The sequence below is a fragment of the Perissodus microlepis genome, chromosome 2 (assembly GCF_051167445.1).
Source record: "Perissodus microlepis isolate ML-2025 ecotype Zambia chromosome 2, ASM5116744v1, whole genome shotgun sequence".
In the NCBI taxonomy this organism is placed as follows: domain Eukaryota; kingdom Metazoa; phylum Chordata; class Actinopteri; order Cichliformes; family Cichlidae; genus Perissodus; species Perissodus microlepis.
This window is the reverse complement of record NC_140462.1, coordinates 14,250,753-14,267,106: the sequence shown is the minus strand read 5'-3', so window position 1 is coordinate 14,267,106 and position 16,354 is coordinate 14,250,753. Positions and strand designations below refer to the sequence as shown.

At 41.2% G+C, this 16,354-nt stretch overlaps 1 protein-coding gene across 2 annotated transcripts; it reads right to left on the bottom strand.

Annotated features, from left to right (window-relative positions):
• Positions 1 to 53: 53 nt before the first annotated feature.
• f8 (coagulation factor VIII, procoagulant component) lies at positions 54 to 14,568 on the bottom strand. Of its 2 annotated transcripts, none has more exons than XM_084948431.1 (27): positions 14,290 to 14,568; positions 13,858 to 13,958; positions 13,517 to 13,639; positions 12,067 to 12,279; positions 11,588 to 11,770; positions 11,290 to 11,393; positions 10,872 to 10,992; positions 10,508 to 10,778; positions 10,254 to 10,419; positions 10,055 to 10,142; positions 9,472 to 9,689; positions 9,220 to 9,364; positions 8,887 to 9,096; positions 7,735 to 8,552; positions 7,508 to 7,650; positions 7,045 to 7,210; positions 6,642 to 6,881; positions 6,297 to 6,525; positions 6,026 to 6,208; positions 5,676 to 5,792; positions 5,433 to 5,504; positions 5,107 to 5,192; positions 4,781 to 4,936; positions 3,590 to 3,734; positions 3,342 to 3,490; positions 861 to 1,043; positions 54 to 543 (listed from the first exon to the last, which is right to left on the bottom strand). In XM_084948431.1, the coding sequence occupies exons 1-27, from the start codon at positions 14,460 to 14,462 to the stop codon at positions 388 to 390; spliced, it is 4,959 nt and encodes a 1,652-aa protein (XP_084804557.1). In that variant the 5' UTR covers positions 14,463 to 14,568; the 3' UTR covers positions 54 to 387. The 2 variants fall into 2 exon arrangements, with proteins under 2 accessions (XP_084804557.1, XP_084804567.1); XM_084948441.1 differs by having other exon boundaries at positions 13,858 to 13,955.
• Between the last annotated feature and the right edge of the window lie 1,786 nt (positions 14,569 to 16,354).

The following is a 16,354-nucleotide window of genomic DNA, read 5'->3' as shown; positions in this document are numbered from 1 at the left end:
AACACTGAATATATTATACATATTTTTAGTATCATGAAAAAAGCACCACTCTAACTAGTAAAGTCATAGTTTATTCAAACGTAAAGCACAAAAATACAAACTTTTCCAATGATATAAAACAGCCAAACAGTATATATCCATCTGAGTCAGAAATATTTACACACGATTACATTCAAAAGGTTTTCTCTGTAGTTATTGCAGCCATATGCTGAAGTGGTCATTCTCAGCACGGCGGAGTTTTCAGCTCTAATTTCTTCTGATCAGTAATTGTTCACAGATTGCAGCCACAGAAAAAAATAGCTTAATACAATTTATATATAACTTAACGAGGGCTTTTCTACTTCTTAAACGCTGCTTCGTGCTGCTGGTTGCGTTTGTCCAGTGGTCTCAGACGCCCTGCTGTGTGCCACAGCCCAGCACCTCCAGACGCAGAGCAATGTCTTTGATCCAACCCCGTGGGTGGATTCGGATGTAGCGGGCAAACAGCGGAGGCTCAAAAACACTGATGGCTTCTTCGTCTGGGTCGTCGTTTCCTTTGAAGATCTTTGGATGAACAGAGGAAGGAAGAAGAGAAGCGGTAAGTAAACAGTTTGACAGATTCATGCAGGATCGGACACATATCTGCACCCGGTTGTGCATGCCAGCACCCAGAGCATTTTATGCCACTAAAACATGAAAATGCTTTAAATGCCAACACATTTTGGTAACCTCCCTGAAGAAATAAATTAAAGAAGCAGTAAGCATGTTAGTCATTGTAGTTTTATGGACTGTTTTATGTAGGTGAAGTCATAGAGGAAGCTGGAGCCCATCCCAGACTGACAGAGGCCTCATTTTACTGGAAAACTAAACACTAAGCCTACCTTTTCTCTTTGGGCTCTCTCGTCTAACACACTGCTCCAGGAATGCCCATCAAGACTGCTGGTGACCGAGAACTCCGTCACCATCATTTGGGTCAGCAGTGATCGTGCTCCTTGGGTGATGACTCCTGTGATGCGTCTGACTTTCTCCAAGTCAACCTGCAGCCACTCGTGGGGGTTGTTGTTCTGAGGTAAGAGGGATACACGAGAAAACATGGTTAGATATAAAAGAGAGAAAAAAATGCTTGAGTGCAAGTACATTGTGAAATTTAGGAAATTATTATAAATGTCTATGTTCGGTAGAAAAAGGTGGATACATTTAGGAAATACATAAATCTTGAGTCACCCATCATTTTAATGTATTTTGCTTGGAAGATGGGGAAGCTGCTAATTAATTAATTAATTAATTAGCAGCGTCCCCTGGCCTACATAACACTCTGAAAGTCAGTTAACCTGGCCTGTTTACTTGTTCTGCTTCTTGTTTTGTTTTGAAAGACTCACATGTCTTGTTATTTCAGTTTGTCTTCTTTGGCTGAGACACCAGTCTCTGCATTTAATGAGTCAACAGATTGTTGGCAACTGTGCAAGTAAATCTGATCCGCCACTTTGTTGTTGAGCAGAAGTGGTTTCAAAACACTTCCACTTTGCAATAGCACGGATGATGTTGTAATATGCAGAAATGAAGAGATTTCACCAAATGACTTAGTGTTGGTGCATTGTTACAGCACCACACTTCTTCAATTCTGTAGCAATGGGACTGAAAACACCTGAATTCAAAGATAAAGAAGTGCAACCCAATGCTTCTGTCCATACTGTGTACATTCTGTGTACGGCTGCCTGAATATTCAGTAAAGACTTTGACCTTTTGAATTTACGTTGAGTTCTTACACGGACTGTGGATTTATCCACTGACCTTCTAGTTAGTGGACAAACAGCTTGACCTCTTGGGCTGCAGAAACTCAATATTGTGGTGTGTAATTGAATTGACAGATACCCAACAGTTACAGGAAAAAAAGCATCATGTTGACAGGATTAATACGTCCAGGCAACATATAATATGTAGAAGCCCGGATTGAAACCAGGGCTTAAAAAATGTAACTGATTTTTTGTTTTTGCAACATTTTGCAACATCCACCGCTATGCTCAACCACTTAAATCAAAAATACTCTATCTATCTATCTATCTATCTATCTATCTATCTATCTATCTATCTATCTATCTATCTATCTATCTATCTATCTATCTATCTATCTATCTACATTTGTGATATTATGTGCAAAAATTAGTAAATTAAATTAGTAAAAAAAAACTTTTATGACTAAAAGAAATGGATACATGTTTCTGAATGAAGCAGATAAAACAAAGAAAGCAAAGAGATGTAGAGATGGCCAAAATGAATACCACACTGCTTCCTCTCCCGTATTACCAGGAAGGAGGAAACTCATAAACTAAGAAAATGCTTTTGGCAATGCGATGCATCATTTTCCACTGACATGACTTCGCTGTGCATGGCCAGACCTACACGAGTGCTTATTGTGAAGACTTTTTATGTACTTTAAATCCTCCATTCGTCATTCAGGAAACATTTTAGCTGTTTACTGCAGGGAAACGGTTGGCATCAGAAGTCTAAACAGAACTTGAAACTCACTGCGTGCCTGTGCTCTTTATATTAAAACCCAGTCTAAAAATCAGATCTCTCACACTTACAAAGAAAAGCAAAGAAAATGTTTTTTTTTCAGTATCCTGTGACATATTTGCAGTATTCCTGTTTAGTCTAACCTTAGCACTCACTTCAGGTACTAGTGGAGCCAATCAGGATGTTAAAAAAAGGAAAATATTATGTAATTCGATCAGATCCTTGAAACCTTTTAAAAAGACTGTTCTAGGTAAAAGGTAGCGCACAGTGGTTGACCTCAGTCCCAACTGATGTGTGTGACCTTTAATAAGCAGCTCAAGAGTTTTCCACAAGGACAAATCACACCTCTCAAGTTCAGTGCTGCGAAGTGTGAAAATGAAAATGATAACTTCAGACAGAAGATTGAAAGCTTAATAAATGTTATTATGCAAATTACTGCTCTCTCAGCGGTGAAGCTTCTTGAACAGTATAGCTGAGGCACTGATGGTGCTTGCAAAGCTGATCTGTTATTATTTTTGCTGCTTAGAGTAAAACATTTTTTAATATTTCATTTGTATTCCAAGATTAAATGAGATATAAATCAAACTGTCTGGTTTATGATATCTTCAGTGGCCAGACATATTTTTTCCCAGACATCACAGAGTTAAACAGAACTTATGGTCTGTGTGAACTGCACGTCAGACACACTGTAAATGGTCTCCGCTCCACTAACCATAACATAATCAATATCTTTTTCTCCTCATGTGTAGTTCTGAAATTCTAAATGAAGGCCAGAGTAACTTCGCTTAATGTACAGTACAGTTTTCTACAAATTTTGCATATGTGTAATTATGTGTGTGCATGTTCACCATTGGCCTCCAGGCGTTGGCGCCGCCCTCCTGGTGGAGGCGAGCGAGACTCGGTTTCCAGGTACGGAGAAACGAGGAGTGAGATGAGGAAGCGCTGAAGCTGCCGTCAGGAATACTCTTCCTCTGGAGTCCGAGAGGGAGAGAGCAGCCTGGCAACGCACATATATCACACAGATATGATGTAAGCACTTTCACAGTCTATACAGAACTACATTGAGATCATTCTTGTTATTTTTGGTACAACTCACTGTTGAGATCACAGCCCAGCAGCTCCAGCCGGAGAGCGGGCCTCTGCACAACGCGGTAAGGGTGGATCCTGATGTAACGTGCCACGAATGGCGGGGAGAAGAGGTTCTCTTTTACTTTGGAGCTGTCCAGGTTGCCATGAAAGATCTACAACAGAACCACTTTTTAGATCACACTTGAAAGCTTGTGCTGGCATGTTTTACCAGAACAACCCAGCAGTGAAACAACTGCCTCACATTCTCCATACTTTTCTTTCTTTTCCAGACTTGAAATTTGCTTGAGATGAGCAACTTGTTAAAGTAAAGTATTTGGTGTCTTACAGCATTTATTTAAGAATGAAACAATTTAATAAAGTCTCCTTTTTAGTTCATTTACTATTTATCCTTGGCTTTTCATTTCTGTGGTGCTTTGACGCAAAATAGAAGCAACTATGAGGAATTGGAAATAATTTTAGCCGTCGACTCAATCAAATATTAAGTAACAGCTTCGCAGCAGCAAGGTTCACTTTTCGCTTGAGCTTCTACTCTTCACTTTAACTTTTGGATTCAGTAGAAAGGAATAATGGAGGAAGCGGTTTGTCTTCCTCCAAACATGAAACAGGAAACAGATAGCAGAGCTGCTTTTGCCCTGTGAAATGTTCCATAACACACAATTGCACACCAGCACACATTAAATGACATCGTGCCATATCTGGAACTTCAATAAAAATATAAAAGTGGTCATGTGCTCTCTTTTTTTGGCGATGTGGGGTTTGCAAATGACATGTGTGGTTTCTAGTTTTGGACTTTTCAAAGCTGCAGTACTAATTTCCAGAAGGGTTAACATTTTAGTGGTGCATGCCACAAAACTGCAGCTGCTGTCCAGTGTAATAATCTTATATTTAGATTTTGTTTTAAAAATCTAGACATGTTTATCGTAACTGGCCTTTTTGACATTTCTTGTAAATGTAAAGTTCCTGTTTTGATATATAACAGAGTTATTTGTCATTAAAAAAAGCTACAAGATCCCCTTATAGCTGGATTGCTTGAACTGAGTCTTTTTATAATCTTATTGTCATGTTTTTGTGGTGCAATGACAGTCAGGACGCCTGGCTTATTTGAAGAAAAATTCACTTCATATCAGGAAGTGTGGAATTAAATATCACAGGGCAATTTCAACCCTTACTGTAACAGATATTCAGCATGTGGACATACATTGATGTTGCTGGTCTTGTTTCCTCTGTAATTAGTCCAAGTCTCCTGGTCCAGGCTGTAGGAGACAGTGAAGTATGTGATGTAGTGCTCTCTCAGCCTTGACCTCACTCCCTGTGTCTGCACACCGTGCATGAGGGTGGGTCTTTGCAGATCAACCTAAAAACACAGACATTGCATTATATTTTCCTGTGCTCTATTTTTGGTTTATATGAGATAACTGATTGATTAAACTGATTTTGACATCATTTTTTAGATCAGTTCAGAACATCATGACTTTACGTAAGTGAAGGAAATAGAGAAGAAACAAAGAAAGCTGCACATCTAACCTGTATCCATGATTGCTTGTTTTTGCCCATCCAGGCATTGATATAACCTGACTGGTCCAGCCTCGCCCGCGCTGGTTCCCAGGAATCTAGACACACGTGAAAACACAGTTATAATCCATCTCGCTGTGGGTAATTTCCGGGCTTTCAGATCTCATAAAGTTTCCTGGTGGCCACCAGAGTGAGATCTTTTCATTTGTACGTTAAGCCCTTCCTCTTCTCTGTGCACACTAAGAGGGATTAAGAGCCTTCTTGGTGTGTTTCCCTGCTGAATTGAACTAAAATAAATAAATATAATAATAACTCTTCCCCTTTTCCTGCTGTCTTACCTATGTGATCTGATGCTGTGATCTGGGAATCTTCAATCTTCCCTGATTTCATCCCCAGTGGCAAAACGCATTCTGCATAGCAAAACCAAAAAAATTCCATGCATTACAAGTTTCCACATGCACACAAAAATTACACATATATTATACAATTTTTAGCATGTTCTGCTGGTGCCAGCCTTCACCTAAAAGCTCAGTCAATACTATTTACAGCAGCATTAATTGGTCAGAGTACATTGCACGTACTTGGGTCATAGACCAGTAGTTTAGCCCTCATGCCAGCCAGCTGATAATCTCCAATAGTGCATTCCACCAGCCAAGTGCCGACCGTGGGGGGTCTCATCTCCACTGTGCCAAATACACCTAGAGGAGGGAGGAATAAATTGGTGAGCAATGCAATACATGAAAAAAGTGTGTTTCATTGCAGGAAAAGCAAACAAAAATGTGTTTAACCCCAACTGTTAAAAAAAAAAAATCTGTTATTTCAGTGGAAGCATCTGTTCATGTTCATGTGTCATCGTATGATGAAGAGCAGTAGAGTCTGGGAGAGTGAAGGAGAAATAAGTATATGAATATGAATATGCATATGTATTTACCAGGGAAGAGGTTGTAGACGCCCATACGGTGTTCCTGCTTAGCATGAATAGTGAAAGGCAAACCATGGAAGTGCACAGCATGGATCTCTGTGTCGCTTCCTACATTCAAAAGGTGCCATCTGACTGGCTGGTACTGGGCTAACAGCAAACCAGGAAGAGTCTCTGCCACATAGCCGTTTATTGCTGAGGATAAACATTGGCATTACTTATTAGAGTGATTACAGCCTAGGCAGGCAGATTTTACATCAGAAATCAATGTGTTAATCTTTACCTGCAAACTTATTGCTGGTGTGGTACCAGGGATCCTCAGCATTGACTTGACAAGGTGGGGCACAGTGTCGCTTCAGGTTCTCCTCCAGGTACCAGCTTTTAGTTTCATCAAAGGTGTGGAAGAGCAGGGAAAACGCCTGGATGCCTGGCTGCGTGTTCTCATTGGGCCGGAGGGTACCAGGCTTACAGATCACAAGTGGACCGATCAGACCTGAGTGAAGGTCCTTCTCCTAGAATATAAAAAAGAATTGTGAATTTTCTCCTACTCAGGTGAATAGTGTTAATGTTGGACATTTTAGTTCCTATCTTAAGATAGGAACAGGGTACAAATGAAGACTTTGCAGACCTTGTCCACAGTGGAGTAGTAGGCCCCAGTCTTGCAGTTAAATTCAGAGTCAGTCGGTCCTTGTTTCTTGGTTACTCTCCAGTTATAAGTTCGGGCTTCACCAGGAGGAACAGGCTCTCCTGGCACCCCGGGCGGAGCAGAGGAGGAGCTTGTTTGGGCAGTGCTAGCCCCCTGGCTTCCGTCATAGACTCCATGAAGGTGAAAGGAGAACGGTCTGGATGCGCTGTTCTTAAAGGTCACCTGGGATTAGACATAGTGAGAAGATGGGTTTATTTAACTAATTAATTGATGACCATTGTTCACATTTATTTCCATATTTCAGCACCAAGTTAGATAACTGTGATTGCCGAGTCTTGAGGAAACAGTCATTGTTTTACTTTGGTTTGGGTACAGTAGCACTCACAGTAAGGAGATCATTAATCTCAGTTGTGATGACAGGTCCCATGATTCCCAAGTGCTCCTGAAGCTCCCCTCTGTCTTCAGGTAGCAGGAAGTCTTTATCCTTGTAGGCTCGAAACACCACCTTCTTATAATCTGGCAGGAACTTCCTGATCCCTCGACGTATCTCACTAAAAGGAGGGATTGAGTCGAAACTGCCGTTTACACAAATTATATTAAAGATGTATTTTTTTGGTTTTCAGGTGACATTAGGATTTCACATTTTAATGGGGGAAGTTGGTTGCATAAACACTGGGTGGGCTTTCAAACAGTTTCCTGTCCTCTCGCAGTCTTCAGATGACCTTTTCTTATTACACAGACTTGAGAAAGAAGTCAAAAATGCCAGAAAACAACAGGAAAAATAAAGGCATACTGCCACAAATGTATGACAGTTTCCTAGAATTTCTGCAAGGAAACTTAATTCTTACCCGTTTTCAAAGAGCTGTTGTGGTTTTCTGATGCCGTAGTTCCAGATGATCTCCTCTGCAGCAATGTAGTAGTGCCGAGGTCTGACTCCTCCAGAGCGCACGTTTATGTAATCTGCACCAACTGTATCTAATGTGTCATTCGCCTAAAAAACAATTCGAATTTATGTAGTGAGACTCGTGCTATTTAATGTCCTTTACAATTGTGTGTGAGACATACATCACGGTACCTCATAACTGTAGTCATCATACTCGAAGGACAGATCAATCGTTGTGTTTGCAGCAGTGTAGTTGACTTCCACATCAGGCAGATCATGTATGAGTCGCTCTGGCTTGATGCGAATGTGGTTTTGCGGTACTAAGTTTTTATCCATGTCTTCTGAATTTTGTAATTCTGCAGCTGAGACCTTGGTGCTCAACAGGGGTTTGCGGTCCAATATGATCTCGTTGCTCTCTTCAAATTCTACCACTGTGCCATTCTTCTCACTTTGCATTTCTCTGCTTTCCTCAGCTTTTGCCTTGGCATCGATGTCAGTCATGTTTTCCACAACTTCTCCAACAATCTCCATTGTAATTTCTTCATCCATTAAATCTTCAGAGCTTATGTCTTCATCTGTCTCATTTCTGTTTGCCTGCCTTCTCTGTCTCTGTCTTTCTCCATGCTCTGTCTGATTCTCAGAAGCTGCCGTCTCTCCATCTCTGTCTAATTCTTTCAAGACATCCAGTGGGATTTCACTCTCAGAGGGAGCTTTCCCCCCTTTCAGCGATGCTATGTTCACTTTCCTCAGGCGGCATCTCGGTCCAGTTCCTTCAGTTTGAGCAGTGGTGTTCAGTGACTGAGTACTGTTTTGAGCCGGGGCTTTCTTGCACACTCGAACCAACACTGTGTGATTTTCAGGTCTTAAACCTCTTGGCAGGAAGTCTATTTTATCAATATAGTCAGAGAGATCGTCATCCCTGTCTCCATTCCCGCAGGGACGAACGGTGTAGCGGATGCTCATCCCGCGGTTCTTGAGGCTGCTGTCAAAGGCACTGATCTCCCACTCACCTACAAGAGGGGAAGAGTGTGTGTGCGATACAAAGTAAAACATCCACTTTGCACGCAAGCCAAACAACCTTTGTGTGTCCTGTATAACTGCCTTGATACGCATTGTTAAAAAAGCAGCACTCTCCAGAATGTTACATCCCTGATTACAGTGTCTTTACTGTGTCTGTGTCACTTAGGGGTGGAAATAGGGTACTAGAGTCACACAACAATAAAAAACCAAGACTCCAGAGTTGCCTAAAGTTTGAATCCACCCGCGAACAATATTTAACAAATGAATTTGTTCCTGCAATTACAACAGCTGACTCTCTCTGCAGATGTTGGCCTATGACCTTACCAATAAGCTCCGTCTCCATGGGAAGAGTCATAGCAGTCATGGGAAATAGGGTGAGGACAGACTGGTAGAGGCCTTGGTACTGAAACATGTTTCCAGTGAAGTAGACGGAGAGGAAGTCACTCTGGGTGCCCACACTGGCAACGTGCCAGAAGGTCACATCAGTCTGACACATCACAAACTGACGCCTGCTGAACATGATGCCATTTACACCTGAAAGGAAGTAAGCACATTAAATTATTTCTTTTTCAACTTCTGATGATTATTTTATATTTTGTGTTCAAAAGTGGCTTTCATTTCAGTAACAACCACCGAAAAGAAGTAAACGTAACTCACTGTAAATGACATTTGAGTCGTAGAAGTCGGGGTCCATGGTGTTGAAGGACTTTTGAGTGGACTTCCGCATGTTTTCATCAAAGTACCAACTCCTGTTCTCATCAAATATGGCGAATATCAAGCTGAACGTCTTATCTGGTCCCAACTGCATGCAAAAACAGGATTCAGCAAAACACAGAGCAAGCTGCTATGTTACGTCAGTGCACATTAACGGTTGTGGCTGCAGCTTGAAAACATTAACATTCTCCTCACCAGTCGTCCTCTGAAATCGATGGCGTCGTACTTGCAGATGAGCAGGGTGCCCACCAGCCCAGAGGCCAAGTCCCTCTCTGGGGAGACAGTGCTTTGATACAGCTGGGTCAAACACGTGGGGTCTCCTTCCAAGGGCCCATCGTCTGTTGTTAGCCTCCAAATGTAACCAAACGTCTTGTTGGGGGGCACACCCATTGAGCGCAGGTCACTCTCTGCAGCTGTTTGGTTAGATTTGAAAAGACTTTGTGAATGAAATCATTAGGCGTTAATAAAGATAATCAATCAGATGTTAGAGTCTGTCATTTTGGTGACAGGGAGTAATCAAAAATAGTCACGTTTAACTTGTCAATTTTAAAGGTGCTGTGTTTAAAACTGTCATTTATTTCTTGACTTTATCTGTGTGCTTTTCGGATCAGTAATCTGCTACTGCAGGGATTATATTTACAGATTAAAAGTGGGGAAATTACCTTAAACAGTGTGAGAAACCTTAAAAATGCTACCTCGCAATGACTAAAATGAACTTTTCGATGTCTGACAAAACCACTCAAAACTGAGAGACAATCATTTTGTCTCTTAAGCTTACCATTTGTGGATCTTTGCAGCGGAAAGATCTTGGTAAGGCCGTTGGGGTAGATATTGAAAGGGCGACTTGCCAGGTTCTTAAAGGTGATCTGAAAAATATTAAAGCCATTCAAAGGTAGGTTCACCTCTCAGTCTGGTGTGATTCTGATAGTTTTTGCTTAAATTTAAGCATGCAAAACTCTGAAGTGTTATTCACTCACATGGAACTGATCATTGACTTTTCCTTTCAGAATCGGGCCGAGGAGTGTGCTGTCACGGTCTTTCCGCTGAGTGAAAGATCCATCTGTGTATTCCACATACACGACCTTTTTATACTGGTAGCTGAGGTGGTGCGAAGCTGAAGGCAAATATCTGGACTGGAACTCACTGATGAAGCAAAGAGAAAACAAACATTGAGTTAAACAAGTGCCGCTCTGTTTTTCTTCTGCTATTCTGCTATGATTCCTCTAAGTACCTGTCAGAGGGTTTGAGATGAGGAGCGTAGTTCCAGGTGACCTCTTCAGCAGCAATATAATGCACCCAGGTTTTGGACTCCTGTCCTCTGAGGCTTCTGACTTGCAGTTGTGTATTCTTTGGTTTAACGTTGATCATGTTGAACAAATTGCCGTCGTCGAAGTTCTCGTCGCTGTAGTCCTCCTCGTGTTTGACTTGACGCCGGTTGGGCGCTGGAGGAGTAACGACCTCGGGGCATTTTTTATCCACTGTGAACAATGCGTTCATGCCATCTGGGGCAAGCAGACGTGCACAATGAAAATAAAGACTCGCAAAACAACAAAATGAATAAAATGTTCCAGTTCTGGAGTCTTGGTCTTTCTTACCATGGCGGTGAGCATGTATTTTGCAGCTGATTAGAAAGCTGCCGATGGTGTGAGGTCTCATTTCTGCAGTGATAAAGCTCATGGGGGTTACCTCCACGGTGACTTTACGATGGTTCAATATCTGAAGAAAAAAAAGCAAACAAAGGCAGTGTAGTGCACATTTAAGATCGTGTTTAAAAATCTAACATCACCTAACTCTTAGAAAGAAAACACGTATCCCAAAATGCTTTGCTGTGACAAACACAGTTTAATGAGCTTTATTATATATCTGTTGCACTGTTTCTGAAGCCAAACTGAGTGTAGTGTTGTATAGAAAAGTAATAAGCAATAATAAGGAAGCAGCACATATTCCTTAATCTAAGTGTATTCTTATTACATATACATGTTCCTGCCCTTCCAGAATGAAACATTAGATTACCGTCAAAGAATGATCCTGAAACTGAATGGAGTGGATTTCTGGAGCTGTGCTCATGCCTATCAGATGCCAGAACACAGGATTTCGGCCCTGACACATTGTCAACCCTACACACAAAAACACAGAAACAGAGAGAGTGGGTAAGGCAGAATAAAATGTGATCAAATTCCTGTGACGACCAAATACAAAGCAGCCACTGATAAGCTGTGCCCGCACAGTGTTAGCGGCAATTAACATTACAGCATGACTTTCTCGCTGTAATGTTAAGTGATTTCTGTTCTGAGTCAGGCTCTTTGATTACCAGGTAACGTTGAGTTAACAAAGCCATTGATGGTGTGGTATTCCTTCTTGCCGTTGCTCCTTTTGAACTTCTCTCTGCTCACCCTCTCTCCAACCTCTCCATACCAGCTTTTGGTCTCATCAAACACTGCAAAAAACAGGACAAACGCCGGATATCTCCTCTCCCCGTCTTCTGTGAAGGCACCTGAAGGAAGACAGGCATAATTCATGCGATGCAAGATGCAATAAAAGGATCCCATCGAGTACATTTCCACAATTCCTTACACTTCTTTGAAATTCTCTTTCCAGTTCACTGCTTTTATCTCCATGCAGTGCTATCATAACTATACCTCTAACTGAAACATAACAGAGTCAGAGTAGTTAAAGCTAGATGATGCTATGATTAAGATGGCCTTATTTCTTTTTTTTTGTGTTTTTGATTTTTGATAGTATGTGTTTATGGAAAATACCAACAGAAAGACGAGTCAGTAGCATTCTTACTTGCTTTACAGATGAGCAGAGCACCAATGAGTCCTGAGTTGAGGTCTCTGACTGTATCGACTCGTGATGTGTATGAGTAGGTGAGGCAATCAGGGTCGCTGGTGGTGGGGCCATCTTTAGGGCTGATGTCCCACACATACTCATAGTATCCTCCAGGAGAGACAGCATCATCTTCCTTCTCCTGGCCTGCTGTGGAGTCATCATACCCAGCTCCTGGAAAGAAACCACATGTAATCACTTTGTGACTCATCCGTACCCTTTAAGCAGTAGAAAGAATTGAAAGCAGAAAATACACTCTCTAGCCACTCTATCTTAAAACTCTAATCAGCCAATCCCATGACAGCAAATCAGCGCATCATTAAGGCATGTAGATAGGTAGTCAAGATGATGTGCTAAAGTTCGTCTTGGGCCAGAACCATGTCACAAAGCTCAAATAATCTCAACTGGCTCATTGGACACAACATTGAGTCTGCTGTACTCAAAATGCTTCCAAAGTCACCAAATATCCAATAGAGCGGATGTGGTGGAACGGGAGATTCACATCGTGGATGTGCCACCGACAAATCTGCAGTAACTGTGTGATGCTATCAAGTCAATATGGACTAAAATCTCTGAGAAATGTTTCCAGCACCTTACTGAGTCTGTGACATGTTGAATGAAGCCAATTCTGAAGACACAAAGAGGTTCTAACCCATTACTAGCAAGGTGTAGCTAATAGAGTGGTTGATGATTGGTGGCTTGTGGTGACGCTGAAGTGATTGGATCTGCTTCATCAAATCCCATTCCTGGACATGGCAGGAGCTGCTTTTCAGATTAGGATAAGCGCAGTTATAGGAATCTATCCTTTGGTGGTAAGACATGAACTGCTTACAGAAACTGACTGCATTAGATCCATGGCAGCATTAATCTGTAGGGGGGTTATTAACACTAAGAACCTTCTTAAGTCAGTGATATTCAGCTATATCCTTGACAGTTGGGTAGTGCTGAAGATGAAAGAAGTTTAAAGACTGACTGTTTGGCTCTCACAGGCAGTGCAATATCTGCACACGCAAGATAATGAAAACCGTTTCTCTTGGTAATTTCTAAGGAATGAGGTGGCAACTGTTATTTCCTGAGTTCTGTATAACTTAGGAAACTGTTTTCATGATCAAACCATTAATAAGCCTTAACAAGCAGGTTTTTTTGGTACATTTTGATTCAGATAACATATTTTCAGACTCAAGCAAAACCAGAAAAGTGTTGATCTCAGCCAAAGTAGTACTGGAAAGCAAGGATCCGGCTTTTTTTTGTGAATGAACGTTATGTTTAAACAGACATGAGTCAGAAAGCTGAGTCAAGTTCTTGCTAGCTGCTTGGTGAGGAAGAACAGAATCCTACTGAGTAAGGTTCATCTTGTGAGTAAGTTCATGAGTGAAAGCAAGATAAATTCTTTCCATTCTGTTACTCCAACCTTCAGATTGTTTCCAGTAGGTGATCCCCACAGGGCTGATACTGTAGGGCTGAGAGGCTAGGTTTTTGAAGTGGACCACCACCGTTTCACCAGCCTGCGTGACGATCACAGGGCCTTGAATCCCTGCAAGAAAATTACATCATTTTTATTTGTTTTTTTTAAAGAATTCAAACAATTCAGGCAAAAAAAGTTGAATTTGTTTCTTTTTTTTTTCAAACCACTCAGAAAAATTGTCTGACTGTCCTTGGATGTTAATATAACATTCAAAAAATGTGGTATGATACAAGCACTTATGGCTTTTTATTTTATTGATTATTGAAAATATGTACAAGGAGACTTACCTGTCCAAGCTGGTCTTGGCTTGGGAACAGTGTATGTAGAGTCCGTATACTCCCTATAAATTGCTTTGATGTATTTTTGCGGAATGTCCTTGGATGTCCTTCTTAAAGATAAAAACACGCATAAAAATATGAAGAGAAACTTGTGAGAAAACTGACTTAAAATATCCTTATTAGCTCTTCCTTAATAAAACTGCATTTAATTTACTTCTAGTAATTCAAAAGTAATTTAAAGAAACAAAACAAAAAAAAATTACATAAAGAAAAGCTAAAAACATAAAAACAAAACTAACCTAACTGACTGGACACAGATTTTTCTGAAGCTAAGTCTTCTTCTTCATTTGGAAACATAATCATCACAATTATTTACCAACCGAACAGACTGCTCGTGATTTCATTTGTCTAAATCAGACTTAAATTTAAGAAAGAGTTTACCTTTGTTCAGTTGTTGGGTGAGGCTCGTAGTCCCAGCCGATTTCTACAGCTGCTATATAATACACTCTTACAGTAGCACCTGGCTGCTGCGCTTGCTCGACGGAGGAGCAGAGGAGAGGCAGCAGAAGTGCGAGTGTCGCTCTCATCGCTGCGTGCGCACTTGTCGGCTCCATGGCGTCCCGGGTCGAACACTGCCACGGCTCTGGTGCGCCTTCCGTGGGCTGAGATATTTAAAGGGAGGGGGGCGGAGAGGGGCCAAGTCACTGAGAGGTTCAAGCACGCGGGGGATCTGTGGTGGCTGGGGAGTGTGTGAGTGAGATTGCGCGCTCTGCTGTGGTAACATTACATGACAGTGTTCCAGGAAAGAGATTTATCTGACTTTGCTACACCATGTGGCGCCCAGAGTGAGAAAGTTACTCCGAGTCACACATTCTTAAATACTTGTAATTAAGGAGCTTTATTCATACACACACTCACTCTTACATTCAGCCTCAGTTTTCCATATTGGAAACATTATTGATAAAAAATTATGAAACACAAGTCAAATATCCCAGTTTTACAAAGGTTCATATATACTCATAATGGACATCAATTGTATTTTGGGGCTTTTCATGATTTCTTTAAACAGTTTTTTGTTTGTTTGTTTTCTTTAAGGTTGGAACGATTGTACTACACATTCGTTAATCACAAGAATCGGGTGCACAAGTTTGAATTTTTGGGGGATTTTTCCTAATCCACACAGTGTCGAAAGTACACAGAGGGACACACACCGCCTCTGACATTTGGTTAAAAGTGTAAGTCGCACATGAACTGATGCTTTTGGAAGTTTTTGGCATAATTCTGGCTGGATATTTGAACACTCATCTCGGCAGAATTCATGACAACTCATTGCTTTCCTGAATTTAAGCATAGTCTGCAAATCTTTGGCAGAGTTGAGCTCAGGGCTTTAGGAAGGGCATTCCAAAAGTCCAATGTTAGCCTGCTTTATCCATTCCAAAACCAGTTTTGATTTATGTTTGGGAACACTGTCCTGTTGGAATACCCAGTTGTGTTCAAGATATCTAGATTTTGATTTGAGGTAAGGCTCCCGCTTCATTGTTTCATCCACTGTGCAATGTACCACTGCCACTGGCAGCAGAACGGCCTCAGAGCATGATGCTACCACCACCATGCTCAACAGCTCAGACAGTGCTGTCAGGTTTGAATGCATCACCTTTACTCTTCCAAACAGACCGCTTGTCATTGTAGCCCAACAGCTCAGTCTTTGTTTCGTCTAACTAAAGAATTTTCTCCAGAAGGTGTTTTAACTTTTCCATGTAGGCAGCTGCAAATTTCAGTTGAACTTGAAGGTGTTGATTTTAAAGGAAGGGCTTCTGTCTCAGTTGGTACCCTCTCAGTCTCAAAGAGCACAGGCTGTTATTTAGCTTATTTATAAAGAGCAAATATTGATGAATAACAGGTAAGTGGAGTGGAATTGGAATAGCAATGCTTTTAACATACCTTACAAGTATTGGGTTGAACCATTTTTGCCTTCAACACAGCCTTAATTCTTCACAGCATAGATTCATCAAGGTACTAGAAAAATTCTTCAGAGATTTTGGTCCAAATCGACATAATAGCATCACACAGTGGCTGCAGATGTGTGGTTCCACATCCATGATGTGAATCTGCCATTGCACCACATCCCAAAGGAACTCTATTGGACTCAGATCTGGTGACTGTGGAGGCCATTTGAGTAAACAGTCATTATCAAGAAACCAGTTTGAGCAATGTTAGATGGTGTGTTAACTTGTTGGAAGAAGCCATCTGAAATTGGAATGGACATGGTCACCAATACTTGTCATCTCTTTTCCAGATCATTCCCTATACTCCCCGCAGATGTTTGTGCAAGAAAACCCACTATATCAGCAGTTTATAAAATACTCCAACAACCATCACAACGGCACTTAGCTAACCTTTCTTCCCCATCTGAAGATCCCTTAAAACTTCAGCAGGTTGTCTTCCTCATGTCTTTGTGCCTAAAAGCATTGAGCTGTTGCCATGGAATTTGTCGATATTTAATGAG